Source organism: Thamnophis sirtalis, unplaced genomic scaffold, assembly GCF_051295495.1.
Source record: "Thamnophis sirtalis isolate CommonGarterSnake01/CBP01778 unplaced genomic scaffold, rThaSir2_p1.2 scaffold_3, whole genome shotgun sequence".
NCBI classification, from domain to species: Eukaryota; Metazoa; Chordata; class Lepidosauria; order Squamata; family Natricidae; genus Thamnophis; species Thamnophis sirtalis.
Window position 1 is genome coordinate 171,285,623 of NW_028261383.1, and position 14,897 is coordinate 171,300,519.

At 44.1% G+C, this 14,897-nt stretch overlaps 1 protein-coding gene across 2 annotated transcripts in view; it reads left to right on the forward strand.

Moving 5' to 3' along the window:
* The window catches only part of LOC106550042 (ceramide kinase), a 34,450-nt gene that overhangs the window by 4,114 nt on the left and 15,439 nt on the right, over window positions 1-14,897 (forward strand). For both annotated transcript variants that reach the window (XM_087710938.1, XM_087710937.1), the window contains exons 2-3: window positions 11,270-11,377; window positions 13,259-13,384. In XM_087710938.1, the coding sequence (XP_087567064.1) occupies window positions 11,270-11,377; window positions 13,259-13,384 (234 nt within the window). The remainder of the gene's footprint in view (window positions 1-11,269; window positions 11,378-13,258; window positions 13,385-14,897) is intronic.

Genomic DNA, 14,897 nt, shown 5'->3' on the forward strand with positions numbered 1-14,897 from the left:
AAATCCACTATTGCAGCTTTATATGCTACTTGAAGAATTATCTATAGCTATTGTAAACAAACTATTAGAATCTAACATCCAGAGTCAGGCAATATCTTGTTATAACTGAAACTGATACATGCTCAGATTAAAAGCAGAAAAGGAAAAAATTTAAAATTAGGCCATTAATCTATTTCATCGAGGTTTACATTTTAAAATCCTTCTCAGAGATGTTAATCAATACTTGGCCTTAATGACACCTAGCATCCAGGGAGACAGAATAATGTTAGTATAACTCCTCCATCTCTGAAGACATGAAGGCCCTTAGTCCTAATTGTTATCTTGCTGTAAGCACAGCACATAGACTCCTGACCTAACACAAAACAGATATAGATCAATATAGTGCTGTATTTAGAACAATAAGACTAGTGAATATTTTTATTGGTGCATTTGGCAATAAATCAATAAATAAACCAGGCCAAACGGTGTAGAGTTTCCTCGGAGTTAGATTGAATCTTTAAACGATAATGAATCTGGAAATGTCCTTCAGAGTTTAGAAAATCAACTTTTTCTGAAGGCAGATTTCCCCCCCCCCTTCTACCAGCATGCAAATTAGAAAATGTTAGAGCATTTTTCTACTTACTTTGAGCAGTAACAAACAAAATTTAAAGTATCCCATTATATTCCACCAAGATTCCCATTATATTCTATTATATTCTGTCAAGATCCCATTATATACTACCAAGATTGTTAGTATGGGTGGAAATTAATTGAATTGTAATCCAAACATCTGGCTGAAATGTAGTTGGGGCAGGCTCTCTCAAACTGAATGTCTGCTTCGGACCTCCATGATTTAATTGTCGCTTTGTCATAGTAAGGTGTTCTGACCCCCCCTCGTCCTACACTAAAGCACGCCGAGACAAAGATACTTCAAGGATTTATTAACACACAGACAAGACCTTGGCAGCAATCCAGCACAGTCCAAGCCTTGGCAGCAATCCAGCACAGACTAGACGTTGGCAGCAATCCAGCACAGACTAACCTTGGCAGCAATCTAGCCTGCCAAACTAGCCACTGTAGCTTCTCCAGCTCTAGTAAATACGTTGACTCCTGCAACGAGCGTGTGCACAATCATTCCTTTTATAGTCTTGAGAGGAGCCTAATTACCACCAGCTGAGTGCAATTATCTCCCGTAACTGCGTAACTGTTCCTTACGCCTATTAGCTGTCCGTTGCCGGGCATCCAGGACCAACTCCCTTGTCTCCTCCCCACTGCTCCAATGCATGACGTCAGGATCACACTCCCTTGTCTCCTCCCCACTGGTCCAAGGCTCAGGCGCTTCCTGGTGGCCAACCAGCTTCTCTGCGCCCTGCTCGGAGTCGGAACCCTGTCCAGGGTCCTCCACAGCTGACTCATAGGGCCCCTCGCTGTCGGAGTCTGGTGGCAGCTCCAATGGCTCCTGCTGGGCCACAACAGTAAGGGGAAAGTGGTACCTAACCCACTTCGGCCTGTTTCCTCCTAGCTGGGCATTTGGATTAAAACAGGCCATTGATTTAGTGGGACGGGCAGCTTGAACTATGAATACTCATTAGCACTGTTAATTGCAGTACCTGTTCCTAGCTAATGACTGAAATGCTCAGTCTTGGTTAATATTTTTCCTAACTTAGCAGATAAACAAGGTTAAAAATATCCACTCGGCTGTGAAAGAGTTCCTTCCCGCAGGTAATGATTATCTTGGCAGAACATAGAGGGAATGTGAGCTCAAAGGGGTGGGGGAATACGGGTTGCTTTCGACTTTGACTAAAAGTAAACCATTATGAGTAGACTTTGGTCTCTAGCAACAACATCCTCTCTTAGCTCTGTCTGTGAATAAGCGCCTCTGGAATAAAGCAAGTCTGCCTGAGCTTATAACGCTCAGTAAAGTATAATTTAATTTCAGTGGGGCTCGCGAGGAAAGGCTCTGCCCCAGCTTATGTTTTATAGAGGAGTAAATCTGGTTGAGCCATCCAAGGTGGCGCAGTGGTTAAATGCAGCACTGCAGGCTACTTCAGCTGACTGCAGTTCTGCAGTTTGGCTGTTCAAATCTCACCGGCTCAGGGTTGACTCAGCCTTCCATCCTTCCGAGGTGGGTGAAATGAGGACCCGGATTGTTGTTGGGGGCAATATGCTGACTCTGTAAACCGCTTAGAGAGGGCTGAAAGCCCTATGAAGCGGTATATAAGTCTAACTGCTATTGCTATTGCTATGTGTGTCACTATCTGCTTCAGAAGATGCCTCTTTTGGTCCTTTTCATTTCAGAGAAGATGGGAATAATACTGCTTAGGATTTTGTGTGGTATATTTAAGGTTCCACCACAAAACCGTGTTTGACTAAACCGCGCTCGACGAAACCGTGTCATCAAGAGGGCGACAACAGCGCGGAGACAGAAGCACGCTGTAAACGCTAAACCTAAAATTAACCCCTAAACCTAACCCCCCTAAACCTAATCCTAAACCTAACCCTTAACCTAACCCTAACCCTTAACCTAACCCTAAACCTAATCCTAACCCTTAACCTAACCCTAACCCTTAACCTAACCCTAAACCTAATCCTAACCCTTAACCTAACCCTAACCCTTAACCTAACCCTAAACCTAATCCTAACCCTTAACTTAACCCTTAACCTAACCCTAAACCTAATCCTAACCCTTAACCTAACCCTAAACCTAACCCTAAACCTAACCCTAACCCTTAACCTAACCCTAAACCTAACCGTAAACGTAACCCTAAACCTAACCCTTACCTTAAGTTGAATCGGCTTGCTTTCAAAGCGCTATTTAAAGCACCCTTCTTTCTCCGCGCTGGCTGTTGTCGCCCTGTTGATGACGTCAGCGACGCGGTTTAATCGGGCGCGGCTTAGTCGAGCGCGGTTTTGACGGGTCACGATATTTAAAGACTTCAGATGCCTTCATATCTGTGGTTGGCAGAACATGGGAGGGGGGGGCAGGTTTGCAGATTTTTTTTCTTTCCCCCGTTTTTGTGCCTTCGTAGCAGCCCTGTTCTCATATAATAAGGAAGAATGCAAGGCAGTCTTTGCAAAAGTTGCCGCTCCAGATTATTACAGCCTGGCCAGTGCAAAGGGTCATCCCAGCCTCCTGGCACTAGTATTTCTCCACTTGAAGAGTAAAAAGGACAGCCTTCAGTAATAAACAAAGATCATTTAGCGTATAGAATGAGAAACAGCCAAACCTTCTCAGTATAACTGCCCTCCTAACCCTCCAGTAAGAAATTAGAATTTTTAACAAAACGATATTAAATTGATGGGGAATTTTGCTTAGCATCAAAAATGCTGTATAAGGCAGGACTGACGTTAACCTGAACTCAAGGATGGAAAAAGTCACCACTACCGGTACATTATCATCTAATTTTATGTGGAATGTTTGTTTATTTCAGAGAGTTCTTGGAAATGTCAGCCTCTACATGGGGCAGCCCTTGAAGAGTATTCGGAGACTTCAACTCGTCCAGAACGCAGCCGCGCGAGCGATTGTGGGTGCACCTCGGTACACCCACGTTACACCTATCCTCCGCGAGCTGCACTGGCTACCGATCAGTCTCCGGATACGCTTCAAAGTGCTAGTCGTAACTTATAAAGCCCTTCATGGTATTGGACCTGGGTACTTGAGAGACCGCCTGCTGCCAATTACCTCCCAAAGACCCATTAGATCTCACAGAGCAGGCCTCCTCCGGGTTCCGTCTACCAGCCAATGCCACCTGGCTACTACCCGGGGGAGGGCCTTCTCTGTGGCAGCTCCGGCCCTCTGGAACGAACTCCCTGCAGAGATTCGGACCCTCACCTCTCTCCAGGCCTTCCGAAAAGCCGTCAAAACCTGGCTTTGCCGGCAGGCCTGGGGTTGATGAGTTCCCCTCCCCGCTCGACCTGTGTGGTGTATGATTCGTGGCTATTTTAACTATGTGTATTGTGTTTTATGTTCCCCTTTTTCCCCTTTTGAGTTGTTCGCCACCCTGAGTCCCTCCCAGAGAAGGGAGGCATACAAATAAACTAAATCTTAAATCTTAAATCTGTGGCTCTTGAAACGTATGAATTTCACTTTTTCCATTCATTTCTATAATTTTTAAATGCTAAGCAATGGAAAGAGCAAAGATCATAGTTGATATATCTTTTATTGTTAGGTACCTTTAGATCATCATGTACACACACAAACACACACACAAACAGACACACTGTTTAGGGTAGGAATCTAAATTATAGTAACTTGGAGGACACAGTGATATCCTTTGAAGAATGCTTAAGTGAAACATTCCCAATTCTTTCTATTTGATCTCCATAGTATATAGCTTTCTAGCCTCCAAATAATCCTCATTGCTCTCTGAGGTTCTATTCCTGCTTCCCAGAACTGGACGTAGTACTCAAGAATGGATTGACTAACACAGAATAACGTAAAATTTGCATGATTCAAAAACTACACTTCTTTTGATGCAACCCAAAACTTTGATCATCTTTTTTTGCAACTATGAAATGCTGAGGACTTGTATGTTATTTGCAGTTATTATTTGAACTGTTTGTTGCAATAGTATTATTGTCAAGCATGGGTATTTGATTTCTGGTTCTCATAACCTTGTATGTGAATTGTGATATTTGATTCTTTTATGGTATTCTGGAGAATTCTTTATTTGAATGATTGTGTCTTCAAATGAGGATGGATCTAACAGATCCTGAGAACATAGAAGATGGAGCAAGACAGTAGAGATTTGGACCACTAAAGAAAAAAAAAATCCGTAGTTCTTTAGACGGGAGAAATATGAGAAAGAGGCTATTCTACTTTAATCATGCTAGGTACAAGTTGATCTGGAGAATTACTGTAGGATGCTTTCAAGATTTTATTACATTATCCTAAGAGCAATAAAGCTCATTCCAGAAATCCAATGAGTTTTCATTTCCTGAACTTGCCAACTTCAAAAGACTTGACATCAAATAAAAAAGGTAAACAAAGAAAATATTGGTTCTCATTTGTTACAAAAATGGGATATGATTAGAGTGAGTAATACCGCTTTAAGGAAAGTTCAGATTTTATTTACCTTGCACAAGGAAGTGGTTTGCTGCTTGCTGGGAAAAACACATTATTTGTAGGACATTTGCAATTTATATTTGCATTTGTACCAGGCAGTAACTAATATTTATTCTTAGACAAGAATCTTTTAAGGGTGTTCTACCAGAGGTGGGTTCCTACCAGTTCGCACCTATTCGGTAGAACCGATTCGTCAAATCTACCGAACCGGTTAGAAGAGGTTCCACCAGAAAGCAGGCCACACCAACAGAAGAGGGTCCAAAATTTTTTGAAACCCACCACTCACACACACACACAAACACACACACACACACACAGACTCACACAGAGAGAGAAAGAGAAAGGAAGAAAGAAAGAAATAAAAAAAGAAAAAAGAAAGAAAAAGTGAGAGAGATGTAAGAAAAAAAGGAAAAAGGGACAGAGAGACAAAAGGAAGGAAAGAGAGAGAGAGAAAGAAAGAAAGAAAGAAAGAAAGAAAGAAAGAAAGAAAGAAAGAAAGAAAGAAAGAAAGAAAGAAAACACATGGCCGGCAAGCCACTCCCACCAGGTCACATGGCCGGCAAGCCACTCCCACAAAGGAGGCCACACCCACAGAGTAGGTTCAAAATTTTTTTGAAACCCACCACTGTGTTCTACCTATTTTCTCTAAATAGCCTCAAACTTTGCAGAACCATCTTTCTGAATTTATTCTCCCCTCCCAAATTTCAACACTGTCCCTCTTTAAAGTGTCCTACAAGTTCTCTGAGGTCTCCATAGATCACAACTATAATCTTTTGCCATCCTTCTCTCAGATGCTCCAGTCTGTAGCCAGCAGATTACATATCTGCCAGTAGTGATGTTAGACAAACACACAGCGACAGAGGAAACACATTTGCACAACAAGTTGGAGGGAAATAGTAATGAATTAGGTGCACAACATCTCTGAAGTAAAGAGGGGTTTGAGGGGCTTCCACAAAGAAGAGGCAGTTGAACCTATTTTCCAAAGCACCAGAAGGCAAGGCAAGAAGCAATGGGTGGAAACTAATCAAGGAGAAACTGATCAATAGAATAGAGCTGAAAAGGACCTTGGAGGTTTTCTAGTCCAGCCCCCTGCTCAAGCAGGAAAGTGACTGTCTAGTCTCTTCTTAAAAACCTCGAGTGATGGAGCAGCCACGATTTCTCAAGGCAAGCTGTTCCACTGGTTAATTGTCCTCACTGTTAGGAAGTTTCTCCTAGAACCTAGAACTAAGGAGAAATGTCCTAACAGTGACAGTGTCCTAACTGCTTGAATGGATGATGGGACTAGAAGACCTCCAAGGTCTCTTCCAGCTCTGTTCTGTTATTCATGGTATTGGACCTGGGTACTTGAGAGACCGCCTTCTGCCAATTACCTCCCAAAGACCCATTAGATCGCACAGGGTCGGCCTCCTCCGGGTTCCGTCTACCAGCCAATGCCACCTGGCTACTACCCGGGGGAGGGCCTTCTCTGTAGCAGCTCCGGCCCTTTGGAATGAACTCCCCGCGGAGATTCGGACCCTCACCCCTCTCCAGGCCTTCCGGAAAGCCGTCAAAACCTGGCTGTGCCGGCAGGCCTGGGGTTGATGAGTTCCCCTCCCCTCTCGACTTGTATGGCCATATGACTCTTGTGTATTTTAATTATATGTATTGTGTTTGTATCCCCTTTCCCCTTTTGAGTTGTTCGCTGCCCTGAGTCCCTCCCGGAGAAGGGCGGCATACAAATAAATTAAATCTTAAATCTTAAGTCTTAAGAGTTTAAGAACCAAGTTGCATTCTGAGGAAGAAAAAAATTAGAAGCTACCTTGACTAAGGACAACCCATATTCCCGTTTTATGTTTTACCTGGCGCTAGATGACATTAAAGCAATAAAACAATATGTCAACATTGTTAAAGCCACAAAATCATTTGTGTGTTTTAATGGAACTGTAAATGCTCAGCACTGTATCTGGAATACTTGCAGGCAATATATTATTTTTATTGATGCTTGAGATGATATGTTTGTTGATGGATTAGGATCTTCCTTTATTTTTTCCTCTTGTATTTTTTAGCTGGCTTGACATTTGTGAAGGTAATAATGTACAGATATTCCTGAAACTGAGGATTTTAGTTTCACTTGTATTTTTAGATACATAAAAATGTATCTAAAGATGCTTCACTTAAGAATATTTTAAAGTTTGAAATGAAAATGGTGTTATCCAAAATTTCATGATTTTCTGCCAAATATGAGATATTAATCATAAAGTAAATTATAATACTGGGAGTACCGTATGGTACATCAGCTCTTTGAAAGGGAAGCTTAATTGGCATCTTAAACTAGATTGTGTGTCTTAGACAGTTTAGTATAAAATTATTTTAAAAGCCTCAATATAGAAATGTGTCAATAACATGATTTGTGTGAATGTGAGGTCATTTATAATTATATGCTCCAGAAGATTCTTTTAGCCTTAATAAGATGATGTTTTAATAAAAAGAAAGGAAAACACTAGGGAATAAGGGAATAAGCTCACATGAACGTGGATAAAGTATTTCCAAAAAAAGGTAAAATATGTAAATATGTTGTTGAATGTTAATTTTATTTATATGCCGCCCTTTTCCCCCGAAGGGGACTCAGGGCGGCTCAAAACTCAAAACCAGGGAAGGGGGGTTACAGACAAAGTTAAAAACGACACAAAACAATACATGGTTTAAAACACACAACAGTCATACCATTCGAGACGGGGGCAACGGTTCTTTAGCCCCAGGCCTGTCGGAACAGCCAGGTTTTAAGGGCTTTGCGGAAGGCCTGGAGGGTGGTGAGGGTCCGAATCTCCACGGGGAGCTCGTTCCAGAGGGTCGGAGCAGCCACAGAGAAGGCTCTCCTCCGGGTAGTCGCCAGTCGACACTGGCCGGCGGATGGAATTTGGAGGAGGCCTAATCTGTGGGATCTAATCGGTCTAGTGGAGGTGATTGGCAGCAGGCGGTCTCTCAAGTACCCAGGTCCAATACCATGAAGGGCTTTATAAGTGACGACTAGCGCCTTGAAGCGTATCCGGAGACCAATAGGCAGCCAGTGCAGCTCGCGGAGGATAGGTGTTACGTGGGTGAACCGAGGTGCACCCACGATCGCTCGCGCGGCTGCATAATTACTGTATGCTTCTCTTTTAACGAGAACAAAAGTAGACACAGGAGGAGATCCTTTGAACAGAGAACAGCCTCACAATATGTTCTTGGGAGGTTTAGAAAAAAACATAGGATGGATGCTTAAAGATACAGATTTTTTGCTCTAACCCTTCGATAAACAAGATGCATTGGGAAGTGCATGGAAGAGCCATTTTGTTAATTCCCTATCCACAGCCCTAAGTCATGATTTTGCTCATACATTTATTTTAAAAACGCCATGCTAGTGATCATCACAACTCTTCTTTCCGCTCATCTTGTCTATGAGGTCTTTACTCAATCTTTTTGCAGAAAATAATGACAAACGTATTGTCAAGAGGAACCACCTATACACCCAAGTTGACCCAAAGCTCTTTGTGTTTGCAAGTACTTCCCCTGAGGCTGACACCAGTGCCAGATGCAGAGGGGGAAAGAGAGGAGACGGAAGACATGAATTTCAAGGGTTTTTTTTAACCAACTGACAACAAGAGTTTCAAGGGTTTTTTTAACCAACAGACGATGGGGGTTGGATTTCACCAAGAAGACGTAGAACATACTTTGGAGTTTCCATCACAGCAGTTTCCTCCCAGCAAACACATTTGGATCCCAGAACGGGTTTTTCAAGTTGAAGCCCCTCTGGGTCAAGCCATAGTAGTTTTAATGGCCTGGGAAAATCCGGTTGATTTTATGTCTGATAGGCATTGGGTTAAAAGCAGAAGATTACTGGCCGGACTTTTACTGGCCAGAATTTTCATTCACCTGGCCAACTGCCGGAAAGGGAAGAGCTTAAACTCTTAGAAATGACATGGTCAGTTATCTTATTTTCCGTAATATGGAGTCAGTTGCGAAAAAAGGAGAAGAGGAGGAAGAGTTTGGGGAAACAGCACTTCACACGTAGCAACCTCTGGCTTTGACAGCTTTCTACTGGGAGAAAGAGCTTTCCTTTTGACAAAAGGAATGTGTATTTTATGAAAGTTTGGGACTTAGACCACACTTTATTGTGAAGTTGTGTAGGGCTTCTTTTTGGAGACAGAGCAGAAGTACCGTAGGTATAATTGGGGCCCTCAAAACAGTAAATAAAATATGTGGCATGAGAATCAGGTTCCACCACAAAACCGCGGTAGACTAAAGCGCGCTTGACGAAAGCGCGTACGTGACGTCATCACAGCGCGACGAAAACAGCACGCTGTGAGCGGTAAACTTAAAATTAACGCGTAAATCTAAACCTAACCCCCCCAAACCTAACCCTAAACCTAACCCTAAGTCTAACCCTTAACCTAACCCTAAACCTAACCCTAAGCCTAACCCTTAACCTAACCCTAAACCTAACCCTAAACCTAACCCTTAACCTAACGCTAAACCTAACGCTAACCCTTAACCTAACCCTAAACCTAACCCTAATGCTTAACCTAACCCTAAACCTAACCCTAACCCTTAACCTAACCCTAAACCTAACCCTAATGCTTAACCTAACCCTAAACCTAACCCTAACCCTTAACCTAACCCTAAACCTAACCCTAAACCTAACCCTTACCTTTATGTGAATCGGCTTGCTTTAAAAGCGCTTTTTAAAGCGCCCTTTTTTCTCCGCGGTCGTATTTGTCGCGCTGCTGATGACGTCAGGTACGCGCTTTAATCGGGCGCGCTTTAGTGGACCGCGGTTTTGACGGGTCATGGAGAATCAGAATCATTCTGTGATGTTAAGAATGAACCACTAGTAGTGTCTCTGGTTTTATGAGACATCTCCAATCCATTTATGAAATTCCTGTCACCCAAACAGAGGAGATGAATACAAAGGATTGCTAGATTTCAGCTCCTCAGGTTTTAGCTTCTTCAAGATCCCTTGCAAAGGGATTAAATCTCTGGAAATAAGGGTAGATGTTACGCTTCTGAACTTTTGAAGTCCTTGGATCAACTTGGTTAGGTTCTTAGTGAGGTGTGAAATTCTGTAAAGGTCTTATCACCAGACACTGGAGTCCCCTGGTTCCATGACTTTCCTTCCCTGAAGTAACTGGATATATGACAAAACAAATGAGCAATAATTTGTCAGGAGGAAGGAGAATGAGCAAGGAAACCGATAAAGAATCCGGGAGGGTTCCTTAAAGTCCCCTTAAACCCCCCAAAACCCTGAGCTCTGAATGCTAGCTTTCCTACTGACAAATATTTTCTGAACTTTGATGAAAAGAATGGGTTCTCCCCAGTGGTGGGTTTCAAAAATTGTTCGAACCTACTCTGTGGGTGTGGCCGCCTTTGTGGGAGTGGCTTGCCGGCCATGTGACCGGATGGGAGTGGCTTGCCGGCCATGTGACCGGATATGAAGATGCCGACGACACTTGTCAGAACCACCTTAAATTACCACACATACACAGCACTGGCGTGCATAAGAATAGGATGTAAACTTGTTTTTTAAAAGGCATCTTTGGTTTGCGTTCAAACAACTTCAACACACGCAATGTTCTGATTGCGCCACAAACGCAGTAGTCATCCTTCTCTTTCACAGAGGCACTGAGGTTTATAAATAGGAGCATGATAGTGTATTATAATCATATCCAAGGACCAGTGGTGGGTTTCAAACATTTTTGGAACCTCTTCTGTAGGTGTGGCCTGCTTTCCGGGTCCACTGGTGGAAACTCTTCTCACCGGTTCGGTAGATTTGATGAACCGGTTCTACCGAATAGGTGCGAACTGGTAGGAACCCACCTCTGGTTCTCCCACAAGTAATGCTTTTCTATGAATTGCCAGCCAGACGGCACTCAAGAGTGAGCAGTTGAATGACAGATTGTGACAATTTTAGTGATGGTGTGCTATTGAAAAGCTCTCCACTGTGGCAGCAGGTCAAGAAGAAAAGACAAATACATGGAGTTTGATCAGTAAGACCCTGCCCTCAGACTAAAACAAGTTTTTTATCTTCTGAGAATTATTACCATTCTCTGCTGCCAAGCTTTAAATGTTTGGTTTTATTTCTGATTTTGACTGTATTAATATTGCATACACACCCCAAACCCACACTCACAGCTGTTGAAGAAGCAGAAAGCCAGGACAGAAATTCCACAAATAAAGATTAGCAAAGCAACTGTCTTCTCTCCTTTCCAGATGAGGGATTCTGCATTCCCATCCAGGAGATGGTTGCTGTGAAGCTTGGAACAGCCAGTAACAGAAAGGAGATTTCGGAATCTACTAGGGATGAAAACTCTTTCACAAGTGAGTAAGATGGATCCAGGTTAATTGGATACTATCATGCATAAAGTTGGGCCCCCAATCAAGTAAAAATGAAATCTGGAGTAGATGGGCTACAACTTTGGCTGCATGCTGAGAGTGATCGAAACATCTGTCCGGGGAGTCCGTTCCATTTTTGTTCAGAGCAATTCTTTTAAATAAGTCATGTTGTTTCTTATTTGATTGACTGCAGGAGAAGAGTGGAGAGACAACAAATAGTGTTTATGTTATGGGGAAAATCCAAAGTTGCACTTCTCTAGTGCAGGAGTCGCCAACCTTGGGAACTTTAAGCCAGGAGAACTTCAATTCCCAGAATTCAAGTCTGCCAGGCAAAAAGTTGCCAACGTTAGAGACACCTGCTCTAGTGTACACACTCCAAGTTAGGTTTACAGGCTTCACAACAAAAGTGTCAAGGACAAGGCTGAATATAATGTTCTGACCCCCTCCTCTGTCCAGTAACGAATGCCGAGACAAGCTTAACTGGAATGTCACAGCACTTTATTAGCAAGAAACCAAAACCTCGGTGGCTGAAAGCCAAGCATAACAAACAGATAAGAACCTTGGCAGCAACTCAGACTTCGACAGATAACAGCTTCCAGGGGTGGGTTTCAACCGGTTTGCGGCGGTCCCTGCGAACCGGTTGGTCGGCGAACCCGGAAGTAAGTAACTTCCGGGAATGGCGAAGGGCCCACCCGCTCGCCCACGCTCCTTACCCGGTTTTGACGAGTTCTGCGCTTCCACGCATGCGCAGGACGCATACAGCGCCTGCGCAATCCTCCAGGAGCAGCTGGAGCATCGCACAGACGCTAGTACGCATGCGTGCGCCGCGCGCGTGCACAAGGATGCCGTTGGCCCCATTCCAACCGAACCGGTTGGAACGGGGCGAGAAACCCACCGCTGACAGCTTCTCCAGTGTTAGGAATGATGTTGAATCTTGTAAAACCAGGCTCCTCCCAGTCTCTCTTTAAATACTATCTTGAGAGGAGCCTAATTACAATCACCTGGGTCCAATTATCTTTGGTAACTGCATAGCTGCTCTCTATGTTGATCTGCCCGGCGTTGCCGGGCATCCAGGAACAACTCCCTTGGCTCCTCCCCACTGCTCCAATGCATGACGTCAGGATCACACTCCCTTGTCTCCTCCCCACTGCTCCAAGGCTCAGGCGCCTCCTGGTAGCCAACCAGCCTCTCTGTGCCCTGATATATATATACCGGTATGTGTGTGTGTGTGTGTGTGTGTGTGTGTGTGTGTGTATGTATGTATGTATGTATGTATGTATGTATGTATGTATGTATGTATGTATGTATTACCATCTGTTTCTCAGCCTTGGATGTTTCTCAGCTACAGTCTGTTATGGAAATCCAGAAATCCAGCTACAATATGGTGTCTCTTTGGGGACACAGTGTATTATATGAACACGGTAATTGTGGGCTGGTTAGTCTGGTCTTAAGAGTTATACGAACTCAGCTAATACAGTAATCACCATCTTTTCCTGAAGCGTAACAAGGAAACTCACGAAATAGGAATTCAGAATTAGATCCCACGTAACCCAAAGTTTGCTGGGCGACTTTGGACTTTTTGCAGCCCAATTTTGAATATGCTGGTCTGTGATCCTACTAAAGTTTTGATTGGATTGGATGAGTGCTTCGTATGCCACTTTGAGCTCCTGGTGAAAAAAACAGAATATATAAATCTGAGAACTCAATACTAATACAGTTTTTCAAGATATTTGCACGTATGCGTAAAATAAAGGTGCATGATTTCGCATGCAAAATAGATTCTTGACATTCTGAGCAATCAATGGGATCCTACTCTAAAAACCACTCTAATGTTCTGTTCCCCACCCTTTCTTTCTTTCTTTCTAGTTTTTTTTATACAGAGGGGAAAAGGAGAGTTTTGGAACCTTGGAGTGCTGGAGTTCACTGCCCCATCCCCATCTCCGCTAGCAACACGCTGGGTCAGGGCCCTTCAGACCTGGATTCATTATCATGGTCAGTTCCTAGCCCAACTGAAGTTTTCCTGGCCTTCTTAAGTGCGGCTGCTATGCAGAGACAGGTTGCATATAAGTGGGTAGGATATGGCTTCCAAAAGGGATTTGAGGGAACCTCTCTTAATTACAAGTAGTTTAAGTTTAAGTTTAATAAACTTATATGCCACCCAATCCCGGAGGACTCTGGGCGGCTTACATAAAAGAACAATTTAAAAAGTACTAAAAGTTTAAAAAAGTAAAAATTTATTTATTTATTTGTCTTGTATGCCGCCCACTCCCGGAGGACTCCGGGCGGCTCACAAAAGACAAGGGAAAGGGGGGAACGAGACAAAGACAACATATTAAAAACAAAACCAACATTCACAATTTCCGTGGAGGTAAATGCTTCTCAGCTCCCCCCAGCCTGCTGGAGCAGCCAGGACTTGGTGGCTTCGCGGAAGGCCGGGAGGGTAGTAAGGGTCCGGATCTCAACAGGGAGCTCATTCCAGAGGGCCGGAGCAGCCACAGAGAAGGCTCTCCCCCAGGGGGTCGCCAGCCAACATTGGCCGGCAGATGGAATCCGGAGGAGACCCAACCTGTGCGATCTAATTGGTCTGAGGGAGGTAATCGGCAGGAGGCGGTCTCTCAGGTACCCAGGTCCGATGCCATGTAGGGCTTTATAGGTAGCGACCAGCACCTTGAAGCAGATTCGGAGACTAATAGGTAGCCAGTGCAGCTCGCGGAGGATAAGAAACAAAGCAGGTTAAAAACACAACACACTCAACCGTAGTGGGGCTGGACCTCATTCAAGAGGTCAACAGCCCCAGGCCTGCAGGAAAAGCCAGGTCTTAGTAGACTTTTTGAAGGCCGCGAGAGTGGGGAGGGTCCGGATCTCTGAGGGTAGATCGTTCCATAGGGCCGGAGCAGCTACAGAGAAGGCCCTCCCCCGAGAAGCCGCCAAACGACATTGTCTAGTTGACGGCACCTGGAGAAGGCCCACCCTGTGAGATCTTATTGGTCGCTGGGAGGTGTGTGGCAGAAGACGGTCTCGTAGATATCCAGGCCCTAAGCCATGCAGGGCTTTAAAGGTAATGACCAGCACCTTGAAGCGCGTTCGGAGACCGATCGGGAGCCAGTGCAGCTCGCGGAGGATAGGTGTAACATGGGTGTATCTAGGTAAACCCAATATCGCTCGCGCGGCTGCATTCTGGACCAGTTGTAGTCTCCGAACGCTTTTCAGGGGCAGCCCCATGTAGGGCAATGTCACCCCTGCGAAGGTAGATTAGATCAAGAAATGATCCGAACTGCTCTTAGTCAGGAGTAAGGGAAAGGTACGTATTTTGTACGGTATGTGCTCAAAGGTCATCTGTATTTTTTTTTTCCTTCTTTTGAATGTCATGGAAAATAAGTTTTGAGTTGGCGTTGAATGAAGTCCTATCCTGCAGAAGGCAACTGCCTGACCTTGTTCAGGCTGGGAAGATAAGTCGGGTTGAGCCAGGTTAATAAGTGAACTGGAGACTCCCGCAAACACCAAG